We start from the raw sequence: 26,351 nt of genomic DNA, 5'->3' as shown, positions 1-26,351 counted from the left end.
CAGGGAGCCTCTTTTTTTTCTTTTTTAAAAATAATTATTTCTCTTTATTTGCATTTTTTACATTGATTTATTGCGTAAAAAAAGGCTTATGCGGTTAAATGAGAAATCTGTATAAAACACCATTTTTACAATCTGATTAATTGATTAATAGTCAGAATAACAAATAGACTAATTGATCAGTAAAATAATCTAAGTTGCAGCCCTTCTCAGTATATGTAGGGCAGTGGGTGATTATTTTACTTGTATTGTTTTTGTTGTTGTTCTGTTTGTTTCTTATGGACCATATCTGTGGCTGAATTGTTTGATTGATCAATGAAGTGGTGAACTAAATGGGAAAAACATCTCAAAACACTTGGCTGAGCCGCTTTAGGGGCTCGCCATGCTTTCAGGATTGTAACATTGTCTCATTTTGAAGAGTAGGATCTGTGACTGAAGTCCTCCACCACCCAAACAACATCACACTGAGCCTCCAGTTAAAGCAATTAACTGAGCTTGTACTGCTCTTTTAGACATAACAGAGCAATAATTGGGTGTTATCTTCCTTTTTTATTTTAATTGTTGCAAGCGCTGCACCTGTCCAAAAGCATTGGCCTTCCTCCACTCATTAATTCAGCTCTTTTTCTCTCCCCTCCTTCAGTTCCTGCTGCTCTAAATCCAGCTGCAAGTCGAGTCGTTGCGGCTTTAAATTTCATTGTCAAAGCACATTTGATTCATGTCAAGCATGCAAACCTCAGTTAAAAGGCGGCTTTATTATTTTGATATGTTCGGTGTGTAATTGCTGTCGTTGAAAGTAACACTGGGAGTGAAGCGGCTCCTCCAGCTCCCATCTGTATTCATTCTGCACTCGGTCCTGACTGAGTCAGCCAGCTTTCTCCGCCATAATAATCAAGACCCATTTGATGTGATTACTGTGGCGTGAAGCGGAAGAGCCAAGAAGGCTGAAAGCACATTTTATTCCATATGTCAGAATAACAGGAGTAAATAGATTCCACCTTTTTATTATTTCTACAAATCTCCTAGAAGCCTGCTGGTTTGTCTGTCAGAGCTGCTCTCTGGGTGACAGTTGGAGGCTTCAGTGAGACTTCAGATGACGCTGATGTTTTCAGCCGTGAACGAGGTCAACACGTTGTTGAACCTTCACCTCTTATGGAGAAAGCCCTGAAGAGACGAGCTACACTGGGCTAAACTATTTTTTTTTTTCTTTTGCAGGTATACGGCACTCTCAGTGTGGATTTTACAGTTGAAAGTGGTGCAGGAGCCAATGTTTTAAGAAAAATTTTTTAAAAGGGCAATATGATATGTTTCCATTTTATAGCGCAATCAAGTAACTATGTTAATTTCAGTTGTAAAATCATGCTATACATATATATGTATATGAAATATGACTTAAATAAAATTTGACTTCATAATTTAATGCCTTGAAATTGAGTCTCTGTCTTTAAAAAACACAACATTTTTGCCAGCTTACTATTTAGAAGTAGCTCATTTAATGACAGATTTGTAGTTCAATGAGGTGCTTGCTAATTGCTCCTAGCTAGTCTGAAGGAGCTGAGTTGGGGAGAGCTGCTCTGTGTTGCAGAAGCTCAGAAGTTTGGAAAATGCAGCTCAAAGGAGGAGCTGCACCTCGGAGGCGGGGCTAGGTCCACCCAGGAGTTGTGCACAGCAGAATTGTTGCCATGGAGATTAAAGGGTTTCTCAAATATGCATGTAAGAATCAGGCAAAATTCAAGGTATGAAGTGTTAACATGATAACGTGATGTGAAGCTCAAAAAAGTCGATTTTACATAACACTGCCTTAACTTATGGAGGGAGGGGAAATTTTATTTTCCTAAAATGAACCTAAAAAAATCTATAAAATAAATGTACAATGTACAAATTGCAGTTTTCACCAATGAATTTATTTACAAGAACTAGTTAATGTACTTATATATATATATATATATATATATATATATATATATATATATATATATATATATATATATATATATATATATATATATATATATATATATATATATATATATGTATATATAATTATATATATATTATATATATATATATATATATATATATATATATATATATATATATATATATATATATATATATATATATATATATATATATATATATATATATATTATATATATATATATATATATATATATATATAATATATATATATATATATATATATATTATATATATATAATATATATATATATATATATATATATATATATATATATATATATATATATATATATATATATATATATATATATATATATATATATATATATATATATATATATATATACTTATTTTTTTTTTGTTGTTGTTGTTTTTACAGTGCAAGAGTAAGGAATAGAAGATATTTGTGAGGGGAAACAGAAGATGGCGTGCTTCATGTTAAAGATGGTTAAACACAGCAAAGAAAGAAAGTGAGAAAATACTTGGTGTGATAAAGGTAAAACACACACTGAAAGATTTACTCGGCAAAAATAACTCCTACACACTTTCGCCTGAGCCTGCACTCCAGGATTTAAGAGAAAGAGACCGAGCCGCAGTCTTATATTTTTGTCTCGGTGTAACTTGCTCTATTTTCCGATCTCTACCACTTTGCTTGTGCCATCCTCTATTTATGTATTCTCTCTGCTCAGTGCCTAAAATAATCCCACTAAAAGTTTAAAGAACATGAACCTCTGGAGGGATAAATGGTACGTCATATGCTGGTATGAATATTAAATGTGACACACGAACATCAAGTCTTCTAACCTTGAAATTTCAGTTTGTTATTGAACACATTTTGTCCCATTACATCCACAAAGTAGATGTATTTTATTGAAATTTCATGTGACAGATTAAGAAAAAAGTAGAGCTTTATTGTGAAATGGAAGAAAAATTTTGCTTTTCAAAACTATATATGTACACTTTGTTTGATAAAAGCATTAGTAAACTTTGGGAAGCGCATGTCAATGTCACAGAAAGTGAGGAGAAGCCAATAGTTCTTTAAAGCTGAAAAAAAACAAAACCTCCTCTGGGCCAAAACTGAACCTTTCTTATTTTCCAAGAAAAATGGTTGTTCTAAGGGTCACCATGAGAACGCCACAGCAGCAGCAGGGACCAGGAAGCTGGTCAGAGTTGGAAAACAGACAGATGGAACTACATCCAGCCAGTCCCAGAAGAAATTATTAGTATTTTTATCTTTAAAGGTCAACTTCAAAAAGCGCAAGCGGAAACTGAGTTGAGTAAATAAGCTTTTACTTAGAGGTCAATGGTTTCGTTTGAAAAGCAGCATTCAGTTTCTATGCATCACAAATCTGGAACAAACATCCAGAAAACTGCAAAACAGCTGAAACACTGAATTCCTTTAAATCTGGGCTAGACCCCACTGTTTAAAGTTTCATTTGATTCATAAGAGCTGTAATATTCAGCAAGATATTTGATGTATATTTTCTTGATAATGGCATTTGGTAAAATATAATGTTTATAGCTTATTTCATAATTCATCACTGCTGTTTTTATGTTTTAAAGCACTTTGAACTGCCTTGATGCTGATGTGTGCACTCCAAATAAACTTGAATTTGGATGTAACATTGTGGTTTATATCGTCCCTGCTCAAATCAATTTGAAATAAATTCAAGAAAACTCTGACTGTCACAGACTTGGAACTTGCGTTGAAGTTCACTTTCCGGCAAGAGAACAACACTAAACATGAATCCAATAATCATGTGCTGGCCCCGTCAAAGTGTTTGTTTTTTTCACATCCAACTGATAATATATTATAAGATCTAAACCACAGACACTTTCTGTCCAAAGTGCGATAACTCCTGGAGAAAATATAAAATCCAGCTCCAACTAGTACTTTTATTTAGTGGTTTTCCATTTGAACTCCAACAGTTTACATCCCATGAGGATTTATGAAGTAACTACAGATAAATCTAAATTGTGTTGTTGCTTAGAAACAGGTAACCAGGTTCCTTTTTGTTTAATAACTTTAAATTAAATCCACTGTCAATTCCAATGGCTGTGATTCATGTGGGCCTCATCGCCATCACGCCGGAAGAGACGGAGCCAAAGAGAAAATGAATCAGCTGGGCTCAAATATATCAATTACTCAAGCAAAAATGATGGCTCTAAAATGTTACCCTCGGTTTCTACTAATCTCAGACCAACTTTCATATTTCTAGTTCCGTCACAAACCTCCACAGATTTTCATTTTGAGTCGCATTGAAGCTGAGGATTCTAACTGTGGCTCATGCTTGGTGGACAAAACGGTTGTATCTCATTTCCTGCTGTTGTGTTGGCAGAGATGGGCTGTGAAAAGGAATAGCTGACAGTCGTGTTCTGCATCCATTCACACGGGGCTTCCTGCAAGTCCTCATCAAGAGATGAAACGTGAATGAAAGCTTGCCAAGCATGTGCAGCATATTAATGGCTTTGATTTGAGATGCAGGAGCCGCTGCGCTGAGAGAGAAAAAGGCCCTGATTACTCATTTTTCTCACCGAAGACCTCCACCCTTCCATTCATGAAAAGTGACACGTTTCATGCAGTCTTATGTACTCTAATGTTTTAAACCACATACATAAATATTGAAATATTTGTCATATTGGCCTACACAGGACATTACATCAGCACACCTACAGGTAAAACTACATTTTGATGTTGATTAGAAACAAACACATAACCTTTTGCTTCTCCCCATCTGACAGCTACTGAAAATCAAATTAATCTTCTTCTGTTTTAAACCAGTTAAAATGGCCAAAACAAGTCAATTGTTTTGAGTCTCAGAACGGGAAAGAGAGAATTTCACAGAATTTTATATTAGTCTTTTTAAAGTCAGAGATTTACATAAACTAAAGTTATTTTGGGTTTAACTTGTGGTTTCATTACTACTGATTAAAAGTAAATGTATTGTGATGAAGATTCATCCCTTTTGCAGTCATATCTATGCTGCAGTGAAACCCCGACGTCAACGCTTTCCCTCTGTTGCAACTAAACAAATTAAACATGAGATAGCAAAATGGCTGCATGAAATGCTATGCTAACAAGTAAAGTGCTGACGTCAACAAACCACCGCCAGGTTTGACAACCTGTGTTTCCACTGAAATGTTGTTCACCAGGTGTAACAGGATGCACAAAACGATCCCAAAAATCAGAATATTTTAACTATTTCTCTTTTTTCTTTTACTGACAGTTGTACTAAATTGCTTAATAATCTTTAATCATTGTCAATCAAAGTTTGACCAGTTGAAAAAGCAAAAACAGCAAAAGCAAAGGTTCACTGTAACAACTTGTCTTCTTAATTTGCTTTCAACAATAATCTCCTGGATGAAATTAGATTACCCACAACTAGCACGTCGTGACAAGGCAAGGCAGAGAAACATCGCTGGGTAATTTTCCTTCTAGAACGCCTTTGCTTTCAACATATCTACAGAGACTTTGGCAATGAGCTTTGAGGAATAGTTCCTCCTCCACAAAGAGGTGCATTAATCTCAACCATGTGGGAGAGGAATGAATCAAACGCGTTTCTACAAAGCGCAGAGAGCGAAGACCACAGCCTGTCGGCTCAAACAGTCACAAACACGCATGTAAGTCCAGGACAAAGACCTGAGCGTGTGTGTTAACTTCTTCACCAACACTAATGACATCTGAGGAGGTGTGTTCGTGTGTCATTTATGTTCACCTGAATTACATGAAGCGACACAGACAGTAATTTCCAGTCGCTCTCTAAATGTTGACAACTGAAGGCAGCTCAAGGGCGGGAAAATCCTGCTGGGAATTATATGGAATGACAAAAAGGATATTTGTATAACTTTGCAAACAATAAGTCACACAAATAAGAAGCATCTGAAGACAAAATATGTTATTTTATACAACTAATCAGGAAAAAGTAAGTTGTATGTGTGTTTGCATGTGCGTGTGCGTGTGTGTGTGTGTGTGTGTGTGTGTGTGTGTGTGTGTGTGTGTGTGTGTGTGTGTGTGTGTGTGTGTTGAAGTTCTGTCACAGCCATTTATGATAAGAATACTCAAATCATCTGAACACATCCCAACTTCCAGGATGAAGAATGATTACAGCCGCAGAGCTCCGATCCGTTAGGGCCATTTACAAGCTCTTGTTAACTTGCAATTGTTCAGAGAGAGAGAAAAAAAGAAGCGTGATGAAATATTAATGCACTGGCTGGCTGGGAGTAAAAAAAAAAAAAAGAGAGAGAAAAAAAGAGGAAGATCTTTAACTCTTCCAGCACAGCCTCTTGCTCGTGTTTATGTTTCCAAACAAGCGTTGCAGCGCAATACAGCCAGGAGAAAATTGCTTCCAATGATCCTTAATGTATTTTCCAATGACACTAAGGCCTGAAGACTTTAAATGACACCATGCGGATAAGAGTGGAAAGAGCAGGAGTCACTGCTGTGGGCTTTTATTACAAGTCCTCAGAAGTTTGTGCTGGTAATGGTTTGAGAATGTCTGCTTTCTTTAGACGCTAAAACTTCTCACATGAGCGCCGCCTGAGAGTTTAGACCAAGTGTTTGTGAATATCTGTGAATAAAAGCGGACCTAAGAAAAACTGCTCAGGATGTTTTTAGAACTGTCCAAGAGCCTCGTCTTCCTCAAACTAGAAGCAGGGATGTGAACTGAAAAAAAAAAAAGAAAAAATTAAAGCCGCAAGCGGCGTCGTGCGGCCCGTGCAGCCAAGCGCCGCTCCGGCCTATTGGCCACCGCGGGGTACTAGCGTCCGCCGCCCGACGCCAGCCACCACAGAAGCTCTCACGCAGTTTTCAGCACCTCCACCCGCACCACGGAAGCTGGTGCACAGTTTCCATCAATGCTGCCCACGTTCCAACACAGAAGTTGATGCGCAGTTTCCGCGCCCGTCCACCAGGCGGTACGCATCGATGCATTCGGCGGCGCCTCTTGACGGCGCACGAAAAATGTCGTGCAGATTCGTGGATTTAGCGAGGAGATATAGCTGGTTTATTAATAGATGAGATATCTGAGAAAATATTCAATATATTAAAGCAGTAGTCCCCCACCCTGGACCCCAGGGCCCACCGTCCTGCATATTTTAGGCGTTTCCCTGCTGCTGCACACCTGGGTTAAATGAACAGGTGATTAACCAGCTACTGCAACAATTTCAGAAATGCAAAGAAGGAAATGCAGTCATCTGAATTGGTTGTGTTGGAGTCCAGACTCATCAAAAACATGCAGGACAGTGGTTCCTGAGGACCAGGGTTGGTCCACTGTATTAAAGAATATTTACTGAACTCTGATCCAGAACCACACTGCATTCTGGGAAATGTAGGCTGAGAAGCAGCTTTAACCGCTCAACCCACAGGCATAATAGAAGAATAGGCTCCGCATTGACTGCTTGGAGGCAGGAAACACGGTGGCCATCTTGGAGAGGTCGTCAATCCTACTTGGCTAAACCAGACGATGCCTCAGCACTGCTGCACATTTTTGTTCAAAATGACGTACTATTCATGTGAAGGCTCGGGACATGACTTTTCAGTACTAGAACAATGTTGTTAATATTTTGCATTAATATATAGGGCTTGGTGTAATACTGGAGTTCAGCTCCCGCCACGTATGCTAACAAATTCATTTAGAAAACCTTCAGACCAAAAATGGAAGATCTGGGAGGTATCTTGCTCCAGCGAGAGGCGGAGTTCACCCTGGAGGTCGCCAGCAACACAGAGACAGACAGGTGAAAAACAACCGTGCATGCACAGATTCACACCTAAGGATGGTTTAGAGAAATCAATTAACCTAACAATCATGCTTTTGGACTTTGGGAGGAAGCCGGAGTACCCGGAGAGAACCCACACATGCAGAACAAAGACCTGGAGGTCAGCGGAGAGTACCCGGAGAACCCACACATGCAGAACAAAGACCTGGAGGTCAGCCGGAGAGTGTCTGATGACCTGGCGACAAATGGGATTAGAGTCTGATGGTCTGGGAACTCAAGGCCTCAAGTTCCATGGCACCGCAGTCCTGCGGGTCGCAAGCTCTCCCAACATCTCCCGCCATCAGCCCCTAAGTGTCAAGCTCCCTTGACACCGCAGTGGTTTGTTGTAAAGCTTTTCTGCCCCAAATAATCAAGTTTGAAGTTTTCAGTTGACACTTTTTAAATCACAATTCGATCCAGTATCTCAGAGTACCATTTTCGGACATTTTCTGGTATGTATTGAGGATACCTCCGACCACACGTGCGATTACCGACGGCTGGTCTGAATCCGACTGGCTTTCTCTGTGGGTTTCCTCTTTAGGCGGCTGCTGGTTCTGCTGTTCCACTCTGACTCTCATCTTTTTGGTCAGCTTTTCCCCTTCCAAGACACTTCCGATACTTTTCAGTTTCAGGGCGGTGTTTTTATCCTTTAAGGCAGTGGTTGTCTTCTCCAGGGTCTCGTTTTTCAGCTTCAGGTCGGTGCTTATTTTCATTAAGGCAGCGATTTCTGCCTCAAGCTGGTGTTTTCCATCTCCAGCGAGCTTTTTCCCTCCTCCAAAGCAGTGATTTCTGACCCCGGCTGGGTGATTTCCTGCTTGAGGATGGCTCTTATTTGTTCCAAGGCAGTGGTTTTCCTCTCCAAGATGGTTTTCTGCTTCTCAGTGGTGCTTCTGTGCTTCAGGGTGGTATTTTCCTTCTCCAGCAAGCTTTTTCCCTCCTCCAAAGCAGTGATTTTCTGCTCCCGGGCGGTGTTTTCCTGCTTGAGGATGGTGTTAATTTGCTCCAAGGCAGTGGTTTTCCTCTCCAAGACTGCACTTTTCTGCTGCAGAGCTGCGCTTCTCACCTTCAGAGCGGTGTTTTCCTCATTCAGGGCAGTCTTTTCCTGCTTGAGGGCGTTGTTTTCCTCATTCAGGGCAGTCTTTTCCTGCTTGAGGGAGTTGTTTTCCTGCTTGAGGGCATTTTCCTCATTCAGAGCAGTCTTTTCTTCTCCAAAACGGTCGTCTTCTTTGTCAAGGTTGTGTTTTGTGTTTCCAGGGCTGTGTTTTTGTCCTCCAAGTCAGTCTTTTCCTTCTCCAAGGCAGCCTTATCAATTTGCAAGGCTGCGTTTTTCTGACCCAGTGCATTATTTTTTTTCTCCAGAGTGGTCTTTTTCTTCTCCAGAGCAGTGTTCTTTTTCTCCAAGTCAGTGTTTTGTGTTTCCAGTGTAGTGTTTTTCCTTTAAGCGGTCTTTTGGTTCTCCAGCATAGTGCTTTTCTCCTTTAAGGCGGTGTTTTGGTTCTCCAAGATTCTGTTTTTCTGTCGCAGTGCAAAATTTTCTTTCTGCTGCGTGTAGGTCCTCTTCTCCAAGGCGTTCTTTTCAACCTCTAACGCGTTCTTTCTTCTCTCCAAGGCGGTCTTTTCTATCTCTAAGGCTGTGTTTCTCTCCTCCACAGCGGCCTTCTCCTTCTCCAAACGAGTATTTTTCTCCTCCAAGGCGATGTTTTCGTTTTCCAAGGTGATCTTTTTCTTCTCCAGAGCAGTGATATTTTTCTTCAAAGTTTTGTTTGCGTCCAACTGTTTCTTTAATTCGTCGTCTTTCTCCCGAACCAGAGCGTCTACTTCAAGCGCAGCTTTTTTTAATATTGAACTTGGATGTTCAGCTCCTCATTCGCTTTCAGCAGAGACATTCGCTCGATGGACATCACGCTTACTTTTTCTACAAAATCATTGAGCTGCTGCGTCTGTCTCGCTATGGTCTCTTGCATTTCCTTGCCTTTGAAATCAGAAGGCTTAATCATCTTATTGCTTTCACTCATTTTTAATTCGTTCTCTCTGGACAAATCGGAAAATTGATCAGAAAATTGACTATTTGCTAGTTAGTGCGATTAGTACAATACTTGTGCTTTCTCTCCAACTGCTGCAATAGCTATGACCGTAGATTCAGAAGTGATGCATTATATCTCCACATAGGGTGCATCACTCTTTATTACATCAAATTGCGTGATGTCACAATTTGATGTCACTATCTCAGAAGGACAACTAGAAAACTGCTGAAGTTTGAAGAAAAACAAACTTTACAGCTGAAGCTGATGGCCACTGGAGACAGTTCAGCTGGTAATACATCACCAAGGCTGAAATCCGCACTTGGGAGACAGCGGCTCTTGAGGACAATGGACTGGCACGGCAGGGTGGCAGGACCAATGGTCAAATGGTGCCTGAAAACAGAAAAAGGGGAAACCCAGCTGATGCCTTGGAAGCCACCATTTCTGACTGTCTTTCTGGCCAGTGTCGGCTCACTGGATAATTTGTTGCATCTGAGGCTGAGGGTTTCTGCAGAGATGAAGGTCTGTGCCGTTCTTTGCCTGACTAAACCTGCTGGTATTCAGGTATTGTTACCCAGCAACTCACTCATTCTTTGGTTACCTAGCAACAGCCCGTTGCGTCACTTGCGCAGCAGCAGTTTCTGGTTTCGACTCAACATTCAACGGTGAGCTGAATATCACAGTGTTAGCAGTGATTTTTCTGCGAGGACAAAGACAGCTGAAAGACAATCAAGATAAGTTTTTCTTTCGGAGTTGAATACTTGAACACAACAATAAGACGGCAAGATAATACAACATCTTCTTATCTTGTAAATAGTGTTCGCTGCATATCTACAGGGATGGCGGTGATTGTGATTAAAGCTGCTGCAGCTGTTAATCTTTCATCATTAAAAGTTACACAATAAACTGATAAGTTTGGTTTGTATCCTTGTCTGTTTGTGCAGCACCCTGTGGCCATTTTCACTGCAAAATCAACTTGATTAAAGCGACACCATGTGCGTTTTTTTCACAGATTTTAGAGACGCGGGTAGGATGTTTTGACCTCCGTCATGGCGGAGCGGGTCGAGTTTCAAAGACAGTGATGTCGCATGCAAAGAGTTGGTGGAGGAATAAAAAAAATACTTAATATGTAGCCAGTGACTGAACCTATCACTGGAAACAGGGCCTAAAAAAAAAGAGATTCTCTGAACTAACTTGGAAAATAATATAATTTGAAACAAGTGATTTTATTAGTTTTGCTCAAGCTATAACTCTAAAATCTGAATTGTTGCGCAAGCAAAACTTCTGAAACCGCCAGTCGCCTCAGTCCAACCCATGGATGGAGCTCGGGTTTATTTTGGACTTCTGTGTCCAGAGGAAACACGTGGATATGAAATTCTGAACTGCACGTCTTAATCCAGGGAGCAAGATAAAAATCGGGGTTGTACTTTGTAGTGTTCCACACATACACCTGATCATAAAACAAAGGCTATTGATGAGGGAAAAGAAGTAATTATTCATGTTCAATAATTAAATTCTGTTCATGCTGGGGGGCAATTTTGGTGCATTTAGGAAGTTCTTTGCCTAAATGAATTCCTCTGCTTAGTGCAACTACAGCTGAACCTCTAAAGCTGTGAGCTCTGGGTAGTTTTACTGCATCTGAATTATTATTACTATTGTTATTGATAAAAATGGGGAAAAAACAACAAAATAAAGTGATGAACAATTTTAGAAACTCACATTCTTTCCTGTTTGACTGTTTGATAAAACATCTTTCATGCTTTGGTCATAAATACCTGCATTTATATAGAATATGTTTCTTCTGTGGAAATTCAATTCTTACTCTTCTTTTTCAAAGATACCTCGGCTTCATGTTTTTCCCTGATGCAAGCTTCAGCATGTGTCCGTTTGTGTTGGGGCGTTTTAATCAGCAGAAGCGCCGCATCGGTGCTGTGTGACAGAAAACCTTCAGCCCTTGATCCATGAAAGCCAGGCCGCTCTGCAAGGCCACCTCTTTAGCCCCGGCTTTGTGTTCAGCCTGCCGAGGCTGCTAATGATGCTGCAGCAGCTGCAGCAGGTGGAGGTGAGAACACGTTCCTTTCTTCTCTTTTCAACACATCAGTTTCCACGTTTTTCAAGGAAGAACTGCTAAGTAGAATCTGCAGTTTGGCGTGGTCAGTTCCTGAAGCACCCTGAATGTAAATGTGATGATGGGTTGATGCATCCTGGGAAATGGAGTTTGAGGAGGTGTGGAGGATAGTCAACTAGCAGCAGAAATGTAACAGTAAGTACCTTGGGAAATATTTGTTCTCCTTAAACTTTTCCACATGTTGCCACGTTGCAACGGCAAACTACAATCTATGTGGATGATTCTGTGTTAATCATTTGCCAAGTAGCCAGCAAGCTGCTGCAGCTGTACTGTCATTATATTACACTGTGTAAGAGACAGGAGCAAGGATTGCCGTGATTTGCCAACATCTGATGTAAACTGATTGCATGTGTTGGAGGGTAGGGGGCAGGCGGGGGGTGATTTTACATCAGAAAGACTAATAAATAGATTCAGAAACACAAAAACGATTGATATTATATCCATTATTGTCAAATTGTTTTAGAGAGATTTTTCAGCTAGGCACAAGGCAATGTGAGCCAAGCGGCTGCTGAGGGCCCCCCCATGCCACTAGGGGGCCCCCAAGAGCACCAAACTACATGGTCGATCAACATACACATCTTTTAAACAACATTGAACATTGCAAACTAAATGCTATTGCACATGGAAAAACAATTTATGTATTTAAAAAAAAAACAACAACAACTAATGTTTGATCTATTTCTGTTGTTTGCTGCTACTATAAGACAAAAAATATGTTATTATATTTTGTGTTTATCAGCTAATATTACTCTCAAATAATTTTATAAAATGGCACACTTAAATACTACTCTGCATTTCAAAATCCAAATACATTTTTTTTTTACTTTGTTACTTGTGTAAGCATAAAATAAATAATTATAATAGCACTGGTACAATAGTGAGATACAGGAGCTCAAGAATGATAAATCATCTGGTGTTGACATATTGGTAAAAGGAATAAAAAGACGCTTAGTCAGGACCCCAAAATGACTTGGACCGGCCCTGGCTAGCTTTATAAACGCACAGTATAGTCCTAGCAATTTACCCCCGTTAATTACTGCTTTTATTTATTTATTTGTTTCCCAGTCAACCAAAAATGTTTTCCCTGTTTCACTTTAAGTTATTTCGTCGGGCATAGTTATCTATGATGACCTTGCAACATAAATGTTTTATTACTGATGCATTAAAGTAAAAAAAAACAAATAAATGTTGAGGTGACACTTCAAAAAAAAGAAAAGAAATCCCACCTCTTTCATTTTCGGTTGATGACCTCTGGCAGGCGCTCTGTCTGCTTTGCGCGTCGGGTTAGTTGGTGATTCCCTGCGCACCGCGCCTCGCCCCTCCAGCACCATGATGCTGAGCTCACATCGGGAGGGCGGCGCAGAGGAGAGAGACAGAGAGAGACAGAGAGAGAGAGAGAGAGAGAGAGAGAGAGGAAGCTACGTGTTGCTGCGCAGCAACAGATAGAAAGAAAGACCCAGAGAGGAACACAGAGAGGAATTCCCCACTGCTCAAACAGAAGCGGCTGTCAGGGCGTATCAGTCCTGTTTTTCTTTTCTTTTCTCTTTCTTTTTCTCTTTTGGCTCCCAGAATTCACAGAAATAAATCTACAGCCTACCTGTAGCTGGAAGCGCTGCAAGCCCCCCAACCTCACCCCATGAATGAAGGATGTGAGAGCAGAGCGCTGCAGCAGCAGCAGCAGCAGCAGCAGCAGCAGCAGCAGCAGCAGCAGCAAGCCTTCGGGTGCATTCAGACACTTCAAGGAGCAGACTGTGTTCTCTGTCTGGAGGCAACACTCTCTCCAGCAGCGGTGTCGCCCTATTTGGTAGAAGCTGGAACCGGTTTGGAGCTCGGAGGACAAAGGTCCAGAGGTCGCCCTCTGACTGCGATGAGCCGCCGCCACAAATGAAGAGTGCATCGGAGAAATCGGTGAACTGATCGACCGTTTGAAGTAAGTTCTCCGTGTTTCAACAAGCTCCAGAAACGAGCAGCTCTTTGTCTTTTGGGATAGAGGCTCGGAAAGCAGCGCGTTAGTTTCGGTGTCTCCGTGTGGAAAACAGTTCATTAAAGCGTCAAAGCTCCATCACTGCGTGCAGTTGAACTAACTCAAGCTTTCTCCTTGTCTGTGAATGTGTCTTCTTCAATGTGTTTGGCCTGACATTCTGTCTCTCTTTGTGTTTTCATTTCATCCTTTCATTTTGTGCGCCCCGCATCTGCGTGTGCGTGTGTGTGTGCGTGTTCCCCTCTTTAAAGGCATGACAGGTCAGGTCCTTAGGGATACGACCGCCGGGGCTCCCATGGACGACAACGCGGGCATCCGCATCAACGTGGGCGGCTTCAAGAAGCGTCTCCAGTCGGACACGCTCTCCCGCTTCCCCGAGACCAGGCTGGCGCGCCTCCTCCAGTGCCAGTCCAAGGAGTCCATTCTGGAGCTGTGCGACGACTACGACGACGCGGAGAAAGAGTTTTACTTCGACAGGAACCCCGCTCTCTTCCCCTACGTGCTCAATTTCTACAACACGGGGCGGCTGCACGTCATGGCCGAGCTGTGCATCTTCTCCTTCAGCCAGGAGATCGAGTACTGGGGCATCAACGAGTTCTTCATCGACTCCTGCTGCAGCAGCGCCTACCACTGCAGGAAGATGGACCAGGACCGGAACGACTGGGACGACAGGAGCGACGAGGGCAGCACCACGTCGTCGTTCGACGAGCTGCTGGAGTTCTACAACGACGCCACCAAGTTCGACAAGCAGCCGCTCGGGAGCGCGCGCAGGCGCGTCTGGTTGATGCTGGACAACCCCGGGTACTCCGTGGCCAGCCGCATCATCAGCATCCTGTCCATCCTGGTGGTGCTGGGCTCGATTGCCACGATGTGCATGAACAGCATGAGCGAGTTCAGCGTGAAGGACAGCAGTGGGGAGCCCACGGAGGACCCGCGCTTTGAGACGGTGGAGCACTTCGGCATCGGGTGGTTCACGCTGGAGCTGGTGGCCCGATTCGCGGTGGCCCCCGACCTGCTGCACTTCTTCGACCACCCGCTGAACGTCATAGACCTGGTCTCCATTCTGCCGTTCTACCTGACGCTCCTCATCAACCTGGTGGTGGAGAGCAGCCCGGCGCTCGCCAACCTGGGCCGGGTGGCGCAGGTCCTGCGGCTCATGCGCATTTTCCGCATCCTGAAGCTGGCCCGCCACTCCACCGGCCTGCGGTCCCTGGGGGCCACCCTCAGGAACAGCTACAAGGAGGTCGGCCTGCTGCTCCTCTACCTGGCCGTGGGCGTGTCGTTCTTCTCCGTCATGGCCTACACGGTGGAGAAAGAGGACAGCGAGGACCTCTCCACCATTCCCGCCTGCTGGTGGTGGGCCACCGTCAGCATGACCACCGTGGGCTACGGAGACGTGGTGCCCGTGTCCATACCGGGCAAACTGACCGCCTCGGCCTGCATCCTGGCCGGCATCCTGGTCGTTGTGCTTCCGATCACGCTCATCTTCAACAAGTTCTCCCTTTTCTACAAGAGACAAAAGCAGCTGGAGGTCGCAATGAGGAGCTGCGACTTCGACGAGGGCATCAAGGAGGCCCCCTCCGTCAACCTGAGGAACTACTACGCGCACAAGGTGAAGTCTCTCATGGCCAGCTTGTCGAACATGAGCCGGAGTTCTCCGAGCGAACAGAGTCTGAACGAGTCGTTACAGTGAAGCTCGGCTCGGAGCTGTCCGGGGTCCTGAACCCGGAGGAGGAGGAGGAGGAGTTTTGCTTTTTACAGTTTGCCTCTCTGTAGCTCAGTGCAATAACGTGTCAGTGTGTGTGTGGGTGTGTGTGTGTGGGTGTGTGTGTCAGTTCCAGTGAGACAATATAAAGATCATGTGCACTTTTTAAAGGAGCAACTCAGTTTTGTCTTAAGTGGGGTTCTGAGAAAATGTGAACCGTGATCATTTCTGTGGAAAGATGTCAGATCACAGTGAGTCTGTGGGGGAGAGGGAATCCTCAGAGCGACTGACGGCTGACAGGAAGTCACCTTTCACTAATTCAAAAACAACTGGACCCTCAAAAACGTCCACGTCTTTGAAAGTCAACACTGCGGCGTCGCTTTCTGTTGTTCTGCGTTCAGACTGTCTCCGGAGGCAGAGCTGGGAACGGCTGTGATGGGTTTCACTCTGAATGTGAGAAAATTAGATAGAAGCTGTAATATATTTCCTCCATGCTAAATTTTTAAATGCTGCATCATCACAACTCGGCGTTTTGCAGCATAGATGTGAAGTGTGTAAAAGTGGGATGTAGTAGTGAGGACTATTAAAGAAAGGCTTAAGTAAAAAAAAAAAAAAAAAAGATTGTATGACAAAAAACGTTAATTTTTACAGACCTATGCACTTGATCAGTGTGAAATTGTTCCAAAGAGAACAAACTGGTGATTTAGTTTGTTTATATGTGTGAAAGCAGCACACTCTGCACCCAGCCTCCCATATCTGGCTTCCTCATCCGTAACTCCAATCCTGACAACTCTGACGCATTCTCAAGATCTGCCTGTCTGAGGAAGACCTGCTTCCTCAGACATTGGCTCATCACAGCAAAATATGGGGGACATAGGCGCTTCAGGACAGGGGCCAAATGAGGCCCCTGTCTTCTGTTTCCCTGTAGAACAGAAGACGGGTTTCAGATGCAAGTGGCTTTCTGACTTTCACGTGATATATTAGGCTTATAATATATTATTATTATTATTTTGGTTTATTCTTTTATTCTGTGGCCTTTATGAAGTAATAATGTCTTCCCCGGGTCTAGAACCGGCACTTCTCCTCCAAACATTCCAGACTCTGCTTTCGACTTGGACACAGACCTGCTTCACTTCCTCAATGATGGACCTGTGGTGAACAAATGTAAGCATGTGAGCAAAGTCATGCATGTGTGATTTTAATGGCATTTCTAGCGTAATTGAAACATCCGCAATTGTGAAATTTGTCTGTGTTAGGCGGAGCACAGACAAGCACGCACATTTGTGAAGGAAGCTCAGCTGGTGAAGTTTTGGGTTTGTTCTCGTTCCCAGCTGGGAAAAAAAAAAAAAAATAAAAAATAAGATCAAGAAATTAAAAGTATGTATGAGGAGGGGCAGGCAGACAAATATTAATACACAGTTCCATCCCGTTGACGTAGAGATATTCAGTTTGTTTTAAATTGATAAATAAGTAAAAATCGGACTTCCTGCTTGACCTGCTGTTAACCTGTCACTCCTCTGACAACTTTTTTCTTTCCTGAAACCTCACTGTGATTTGCTATCGTTCTACTGGTAAAGAAACTGCAAATTATTCTATCTTCCTTCAACCGGCCTCCGTTGAAGTGATCCATAGTTTCCCCTGAAGGCCTCCTCATCAGCCGGATCACACCAAAACCGGTGCTCCTGTTTTTGTTTTGGACAGTCTCAGTGGTTGTGTGGGTGTTAGTGTCACAGTGTCACACTGTTACCCACCATTCAGCTGCACTTGTTCTGATTCAAAAAAAAAAAAAAAGAACCCCCTGGTGTTTCTCCGGTTGAAGGTAACTTGATGTGTAAATGTGGTGTTGCAACAGTGCTTCAGATGTTTGGTCTAAATGGAAAAACAAATTAAAAGAAGAAATCCTGTTACATTTTCACGTTTCGTTCATGTCCAGAGCAGGGAGCAGCTCACAACCTTTGACACATGTAAAAGTGTTGAACGATGACTGACTGACACAGCGTCTTCAACACACCGGCAGACGCTCAGAAGAGACATGTTGATTAAATTCCACTCGTGGGAATTTGTTAGGACTTATTTTTATTTATTTTTTTGTTGCCACATCATTACACTATAAAAGCTATTTAACAGTTTTATCTTTTTACTATCAATCTGCTGCCACTGTTCCAGTTATTCCACCTTACATCAGAATTAAAGATGTGATAGAGATTTATTGTTTTTTTAGCTGTGACATAAAGGCAGTGTGGGTTGCATCGCAGGATTTGGAGCTGGACTTGAACGCCGCAGGCGTCAGCAGGGGTTTGACTCAAAGCCACTACAGGGTTTTCTAGGTATTGAGTTATTGATGGAAAACTTTGTTGAAACTCGCAAACCATTTGAATAAAAGCCAGAAAACAGAACATATTGGCAATTTTTTCACAAAATTCGAAATAATCGATAATATTGAAGTCTGACCACTGGTGTTTTTCAGTCTTCTTCGCAAACTTTATTATTGAAAACTTTTCAAGAAATGCATGCAGTCCTCTGTGTGTACGACACAAACCTTGAAATAGGGGATAATTAACAAGAAATATGAGGACGGTTGATTTCTACCTTATTGTATGTATCTATAGGATATGATTTTGTCTGTTTATATAGTCAGCTCTGGATAGTAGCTGCAAGAAGAATAGTTGAATAGTTTAAGTTGTCTAAAGATTGTAATTTTTAGATCTGAATATCAGAGATGGAGCCAAAAAAATAATTTATTTACAGTTTTAAGCTGAGTGGGAAATATTGGCTTATTCCACTGAAAGAAAATGACGTTTTGGTTCGTTGCAGCCCTACCAGGAGTTTCTACAGCAGCTGCTCTCAATATTCAACAAAGCTCTGACTAACTGGCATTGATTTCAGTTTAAAGGATAAAGAGGCAATATCTACAAGTAGCTTGCAGCACTAAAAAGAGTCAATATCTTTTTGTCTTTTGGCATTTCATAATTTAACCTGGGTTGGCTTCACCGACTTCCCATTGGGATTTACTTCTACTTTACTGAGCGTGTGATTTTAAAACGCAATCTACTGATGCTGCAAGCAAAATCCTCTGATTAATGCTGCAGATTCTGGAACAAACATCCGTATTTATTGGCTGTTCTCTCATCTTCAATAAGTTCAGTGAAACCTGTTGCATCTTTTTTCTCTCATGTAAAATAATTTTTTGCAGTCTCCATTTGCAAACACAAATCTTCACGAAAGGAAACAGAAGACGTCAGGCTTGAAAGAGCACAACGTAATCTTGCAGTTAGATTGAAATAATCACGTATAAAGAAAGCACAACAGCCGTTTTCTGTCTTTCATTTCACTTCGAAGGTCATCCTGAGCTCTTCTTCAGTCCTAATGAGAAAATGACGGTGTTCCAAGAATGTTTTTCCACACATTTCCGGTGAGCTCGCCTCAATTGGGATTTTCCCTTAGAGTCCAATTAAATCCGCCTCCGTTTGTTTACTTCTAAACCTTTAAAGATTTTACTCCAGGGAGAAAATCCACCACGCTGCTGCAGAGCCGGACCGCAACGGAAACTCAACTTATTGACTGTGAACGAGTTCACAGGGACAAGTGGTGACATTTCACCAAATCAGAGCAGAGAAACAACAAGTGTACATTTTCAGTCTCACATATGAGAAAAATGTGGTGGAAATGGTAGACTTTTGTTCTCTGTCACCAGGATCCAAATATTCTTACAATTTCTAAGTGTGTCTGTGCAGGGGCGGTCCTAGGCTGTCTGCGCTTTGGGTGAACAACATTCAATGGCCCCCCCCCTGCCCCCCTGATCTCACTCCCGCTGCTTTTTCAAACAATCTCATCATTTAAATGTCCAATTGCACAGCACAGCTTCAATAAAAATTAATTTTACCATCTTATTGTTAGAACGTGGAGGTGTGATGAAGCACACTTTCACAGAGACTTTTACAGAGACTGACAGCGATGTTACAACGACCACATCTGTCACTGAAAGCGGCAAGATGTGGTCACTTTTAGTGCTAAATCTCTCTCAGGTGTTTGATGCGAGGGGGAAAGGCAGGTCTTCCTAAACTCACTTCATCACAGACTCCAGCTGAAGTCTCAACACGATGGGCAAAATGTTCATCTTGTTCACTGTCAGAAGAACGTTTTGACGAAGTGCCTGTTGCTGTAACAGAGACGTCGTACAGACGTTCAACGTGAGTTTATGTGGTTTATTTTTCATTAGGTGTGAACAAAGACACGCGAAAGCAGCACAAAAACAATCCTAAAAATGTGGGAAGAAAAGCATAATTATTAACAGAGGGTGGATGGGGAATAAACTAAGTTGTTGTTTTTCTGTCCAATTGCGTGTGCATGTGTGCATGTGTGTGTGCGTGCGTGCATGTGTGTGTGTGTGTGTGTGTGCGTATGTGTGTGTGTGTGTGAAAGCACTTTACACAAACACAGCAGACAGTGTGTCTAATGGGGATCTTATTAAAGCTGGCAGCACAAGCATCATCTCCAGTCTGCTCTGTATTGGTGATTTAAACTCTGTTACTAAGCAGGCGTTCCGTGTTGTTGCACATTACCATCTGCTGCCATCCCTTCGCTTTAAACAGAGTGGGAAGATTGGATCATTTCGGTGGCCTCGTCTATATTTCTCTCCCCGACACTTTTTTTCCCCCTTTGCTTTGATATCTTCCCACCGTGTTTCATTTGCCGTGGTCTCTGTCGTCACAGAGATCACGGCATTGCTAATTATCACACGTGAATCTCGTACCAACACCGAACGCAGGCAAAGCAGAGAAAACTAGACAGATTTCAGACCAGGAGCGAAACATTCAAATAAAACTCATGTTAGACGTTTAGTTATTTATTTGGTTTTTGTCCGGTTGAAGATTGTTATGATGATTCTAGGTTATTGTCCAGTTGTATTTTTTTTTTAATCGTCATACAATGCTTCAGTTTTTTCTTCTTATCATTATTAAAGATAATATGTATTTTTTTATCACTTGCCAAAATTACAATAGAAATAATAGAAATGATGTTAAAGGGGCAGCATCATGTAAAACTGACTTTGAGCTTTACATCATACTAATCTCTCAAGTTGCCTTGATTATTTAATGCATCCTCTAATTAAATAAATCCTCTAATCTCCATGGCAACCACTAAGCCCTTCAAAAGGCATGGATGGACCTAACACCGCCTTCGAGGACGAAGCTCCTCCCCTGAGTTGAAGTTTTAAAGCTTTCAAGCTTCCACCTCACAGAGCAGCCCTTGCCTGCACCCCCCCACTCAGCTCCTTCAGACTAGCCAATTCCAATTAGCCAACACCCGGTGGAACAGTGTATCTGCTGACCTCATTATAGGAGATATTTCTCAGTGAAACGCAGTAAAGAAAATGTTGTTAAAGGGTTCATAGAGGAGCTGTGTTGTGATAACGTACTGAAGGTGGAGTTTGAGAAAGAACAAGAGGGTTTAAAGAGACAGAGGACCAATTTCAAGGCATTGAAATAACAAGTCAAATTTCTTCTAAGTCATATTTGATATGTCCAGCATTTTATAACAACTAAAAGTAACATCGTTACTTGACACCGTGACAAAGCAGAACTATGTGACTGGAAAACACTAGACTGCCCCTTTAAATATTTGAATGCAGATTTCAAAACCCTTCACAGTCTTAAATCCACCAAACTATAACTTTTAAACTATTACACTTTTAAACTTTTAAACTCATATGAAACTCATTTGCTGCCACAGGTTTTGTTTTGTTCTTCAAAAATGATCCTCCACTAATCTTCACCAGCTATACCAGCTTTATTAATCAGATAATTAGACAAGGGCATTGTGAGTTTTCTTCCTGATAATCCAGAGGCTACTTATTCTGGATATATCAGATAATTCTATTCATTTCATATAATTCTGTTTGTCTACATTCATTTAAAAATGTGAACAGCATAAGTTAGATCTTTTAAATACCTCCTGGGTATTGTGAGGATTGGGTTACAATAACGTAACTAGAATACTAAAGACTTCAGCAGCTTAGCTGGGATTAGTACCTTCAATTTGACAATGAGAAATTCTAAAAACAATGCAGAGCTGGCTTTAGCTGTTAACTGGGAAGTCCAGAGTTTTTCCCTTGACAACAATTTGCATAAATCAGACATATGAGAAAAATGTATCAAGATAATTCAGCCGTAGTGGAGGAGAGAAAATAACACAACTGCATGCACAACCAGCTTAATTTACATGTATCATTTTCTATTTCACTGTGGAGGAAAATACTTTTACATGCATTTCAAACAAAATGCACACGTCCTTAAAAATTGCAGTTTCAAGATTTTCAGTTTTTTTTTTTAGCCAACTACTTTACAAATAAAATCAGGATAACTGTTTACATAAAAGCTTGGATTACAATTGAAACAAATATTATTGCAGTCAAACTGTACAGTAACCACCTGGTGTTTCAATGCTAGTATGTAAAACTGTTGGCCTTGTTCCAGAACCTCCCAGCAGGCATTGAAATATTGATGAACTGCAGTGATTGTGGACAAATTGTGACATTAATGCATCTCCATTTTAAAGCAGACATCCGTCCATTAAGTTATTCGTCCCTAGATGCAGATGCTTTTGGATCTCACTCAAAGCTGTTAAAAAATAAATAAATAAATAAATAAATAAAATTAATGGATAGAACAAAATGGCCTTGCTGGTTATAGCAGTTTCTTACACTGTATTTGGCAATCTCTCCCAGATTTTAATAAAAAATAAAAAGTAATTCTGTTTAGATTCCCTGAAAGGGTGGTAAATGTACTTTTAGTGAACATCCAAGAAGAAACCTGTTGCATTGTAGTTGCATGGATGTTAAATAATTAGTAAAGAGCAAATCAGTTCCACAAGCATGTTTTTTTTTTAACAGAACCGTTTTACTTTGAAATCCTTAAACTAAATGCAACCTTAAGAAATTAATAACTGTGTGTTGTTTAATTTCAGTATTCAGTGAAGGCCTCACAGTTTTATTACTGAAAAAAACAACAACAACAAAAAAACTTGACCAAGACGAAGGATCACAGCAGGAAGATCCAGAGGAAAGTTATGGAGGATTTTAGTACAGGGTTGGGTCATAAAAACAAGATTTAACATTACAGGGATTTTTCAATAAATCATGCAAAAATATGAAAACCATTGCACATCTGCAGGACATCCACCTAACCATGCTAGTGGAAGCATTGCATGCTGGGTTAGTGTCGCCACAGAAGAAGTGGTTCGGATTTGATGGGAAGATAATGGATGGAAGTAAAACCTGCAGAAAAAGCTGAGACTGTGGAGGAAGGACAGCAACACTAAAACACACCAACAACGCATCAGGTCAAAACACACACGTCTGGTGAAATGACCCTGATAGGTATTTTGTCAACCTACACAAAAAGAGAACCAAAGATTTTAATCAATTTTTCTGCAGAAGGAGAAGACACAGAAGAGATACTTCTTCCAGCAGCTCTCCCATGTGTTCTGCCCTTTGTCTTCAGAACTGGTCTTTCATTGAAGGAAAGAAAGGGAAACTCTCCTGATAAGGAATGGGGGAAACACAGGATGCAGCCCAGTTTTACGACTGAGAAGAATCTCAGAAGTTGTCCAAAGACCAGCTGCAAAAACATGCTGGAGGTTAAAGAAAGGTTACAAACTTTAGCAAATTCCTTTAACATTTTAGAAAAAACTAAACTAACCTTTATAGGAAGAACAAACTGGTAACTACTTATGTAAGAATAAGAAAACATAATTATTCTAACAGACCCAGTCAAAGTCCGGATTATAATCAAACTGGTATTTTCTGGTGCAACCATCCACTCTGGAAAGTTATGGTGCAACCATCCACTCTGACTCATCTTATGGTATTTTACAAAGAACAGGAATGAATTTCAGTTGAACAACGATGTAAAATCCTTTATAAAATACAGCGAAGGGTTCAACTGTGCTGTGACAAAATGTGAAAATGCTCGAGGGAAACGAGGAGCTCAGACTCTGCTGCAAGCACAAATAACAGACAGACTCAGACTGGATGGATTACTGCCCTGAGATCACAGCTGCAGGGTTTGAGTATAGAAGACAGGCAGAATAGCACGTATATTACCCAACATCAAAGTGAGTAAAAATGTGTGTGAGTGTGTCAGTGAGGTGTGATTTTGTGGTTGTATTTTTGCATGCAAATGCGTGTTAAGGGGATTTGTGGAGTGTGCGGCATGTGTGTGTGTGTAAGTGTGTGTCATCTCTTCTGCGTGGAATCAATTTTCTCAAGGATGTGCCAAGGACACTGGTGCAGAGTTTAATCAGGAGAAGTCAGAGGACTTTTATTTCTGAGCGCTTCGGGTCCAGCTGAGTTCGGCAGGATGACGTCAGAAAATACAACAAGCTCCTGACTTTAGAAATAACCTGGATGAAAAAGAAACGGAAACAACAGCAACGTGTGGAATAGCTGAAGGTGAAAGGCTGGAGCAGCAGTCACCTGCTCTTTGGGTGGAAGAACACCAACCGTGAAGTGATGCGTGTCGAATGACACGGGGGAAAAAAAGATGAATAAATTCTGGATCACAACCAGACACCAGCTGTTAGCAGTATGTGTCATCACATCCAACACACTCGCTACATGTCAGGAGGATGAAGCTGATTTCCTGGAAGATGCAGGGGTTGTGCAAACATACTGGGAGACATGAAGGGAGAATAATCACACAATGAGTCTATTTCTGCTGCTGAGAAGTCCCATTTTTCTTGCCTGATCACCCCTCTCTTCCTCCATCTATCTTCCTGAATCATTAGCTCACTAAAACACTCAGCGCCACAATCATCCTCTATGGTTCTGGTGCAGAGTGATAATTGGCAAATTTGTCATAATTGCGGTAAAATAACAAGCCTGTTGTGGATGAATAGCGTTGGGATCCACCTGGTGTTAAAATCCTGTCCTACAGCTGCTGCAGGGGGACGGTCCTCCAAATTAAACAGAAAAAAGGAGCAAACTGAGGCTCATCACAGCTCTTTGCGTCTTTTATTTGATCTAAATTCAGCAGTCAGTGGAGGCGATTTGCATTCAGAGGCAAACTTAAAGCTGCAGAGTGTAACTTTTATGAGAAATATGCTTTTTACGTATTTGTTAAGTGTCACCATGTCCTGCCAGCATATGACAGATAACTTATGAAAAGATTAACCTCCCCCAGCTCTGCTCTACGATACCATTGGTGTTTGAAGAAATGCACTGCTCCTGAGCAAAAACAGCCTATCAGAGCCAGGAGGAGGGTCTTAGTGCTGCTAATCAATCACATGTACTTGCTGCTACATGTTCTAACTCAAAGTTACAGGAAAGCTATTTATATGCCGTTATCGTTGGCTATCCTAACTAGCCTTAGCAGTCTTAACATGCTCTGCTAGATGAAGCAGACATAGTTGACAGCACTAAGCCCCGCCTGCTATATATATATATATATATATATATATATAATATATATATATATATATATATATATATATATATATATATATATATATATATATATATATATATATATATAAGTCCCATACTGCAACTTTAAAGCTGCTTGATCCATGTTAAAACTAAGTTAGTTATCCACCTTCCACTGCAAATGTAAAGTTGATTATGCAACTTTCAGAAAGACAGTAGCAGTAACAGAGCTCCACGTCTTTTTTCTTGATTTTGATAATTGCACATTCATGCAAGTGTCCTTGCAGAGCTTCAGTGCTTATTTAACTCTTCTGTCTTACACATAAGTTTTGACGTCCATTAAATGTGTCTGATTTATGCAACCAATGCAAAACTGGTTCCATCAGTTACAAAATAGAGAAGGGAGCGAGTCCAACAGGAAGTGACCTCTACAAATGCTCCTTTTGCTTTTGTTAGCAGAAAGGTCACAGAGGTCACCTGCTTTATGATTGGAATGGATCAACTGCACTGCCGAGAGAAGATCCAACTTCATTTCAGGTTTCACAAAAGGGTGAATGATGTCACGGTGATCTGTCATAGCCCAGTCTGTAATGAAACAAAGACAGGAACCTATCTTTTAAAAAAACAAACAGTCACAATTGAAATTCTCCCAGTGGATCAAAGTTCTTAGGAAATAGCAGATCAGCACTGAAGTCAATCCAAATTTCATTTTCAACATATTGCATCCTTCATCATCCTGCCAAGGTTAGAACCCAGCAGCATAAATAAAGACTGATAGCTGACATTTCAGTAAAGCACATAAACAAAGGAAGTACTGATCACAAACTGGAAACAGGTCTGATTGGACAAATTCAAGCAACCATGATTTTCTTTCAAATGTTTGTAAAACAGCAAGTTTGACACTATTTATACATCTCTTCTCTCTCAGCTCAAGGTCTCACTGTTTAGTACGTCAGACTATTGATCATGACTAATAGGATATCAGTCACTTCTAATTCTCTCAGACGACATTGTTGTTTCTCTGACGTCTCCTTAGCTGATAATTAAAGAACTCTGAGAATGTTGCCGGATTTTCAGCTCAATCTTTTCATTGTTTTTTGCCTGTTAAACTCAAACCACTTTTACTGCTCTCTTTTAAAACTGTGGAAATCTCGTGCTGACTTGGATGTTCCTCTTATTCACTGGACGTTCTTGCCAGGAAATGGATGCAGACTGCAGCTTTGTTCCATTCTCACCACCATCACAGCCAGCCTACTGGGGGAAGTCAGAACAAGTCTTGGTATGAACAATTTACCATCCTGTTTTGTAGAGTTGTTGGACAGGACACCAGCGGAGTCCTAGAAACGTGTGTGTTTTACTGA

General features: G+C 41.3%; 2 protein-coding genes across 2 annotated transcripts in view; one reads left to right on the top strand and one right to left on the bottom strand.

The window, feature by feature from the left end:
- The window catches only part of LOC129367431 (NIPA-like protein 2), a 44,528-nt gene extending 31,398 nt beyond the window's left edge, over positions 1-13,130 (bottom strand). The window contains exon 1 of the mRNA XM_055041831.1: positions 13,107-13,130. Coding sequence (XP_054897806.1) covers positions 13,107-13,115 — 9 coding nt within the window. The 5' untranslated portion in view covers positions 13,116-13,130. The remainder of the gene's footprint in view (positions 1-13,106) is intronic.
- A 173-nt stretch (positions 13,131-13,303) lies between these two features.
- Positions 13,304-17,473, top strand: LOC129367720 (potassium voltage-gated channel subfamily S member 2-like). Its single transcript, XM_055042357.1, has 2 exons — positions 13,304-13,810; positions 14,113-17,473. Exon 2 carries the CDS (start codon positions 14,115-14,117, stop codon positions 15,552-15,554), a length of 1,440 nt encoding a protein of 479 aa, XP_054898332.1. The 5' UTR covers positions 13,304-13,810; positions 14,113-14,114; the 3' UTR covers positions 15,555-17,473.
- The last annotated feature ends 8,878 nt before the right edge of the window (positions 17,474-26,351 follow it).

This window comes from Poeciliopsis prolifica, unplaced genomic scaffold, assembly GCF_027474105.1.
Source record: "Poeciliopsis prolifica strain line A6 unplaced genomic scaffold, Auburn_PproV2 SCAFFOLD017, whole genome shotgun sequence".
NCBI classification, from domain to species: domain Eukaryota; kingdom Metazoa; phylum Chordata; class Actinopteri; order Cyprinodontiformes; family Poeciliidae; genus Poeciliopsis; species Poeciliopsis prolifica.
Note: the sequence above shows the minus strand (reverse complement) of the source record. Positions and strands in the feature narration are given on the sequence as shown.

Excerpts from the sequence above, each read along its gene's own strand:
- LOC129367720 (XM_055042357.1), top strand. The coding sequence starts at position 14,115 with ATGACAGGTCAGGTCCTTAGGGATACGACCGCCGGGGCTCCCATGGAC.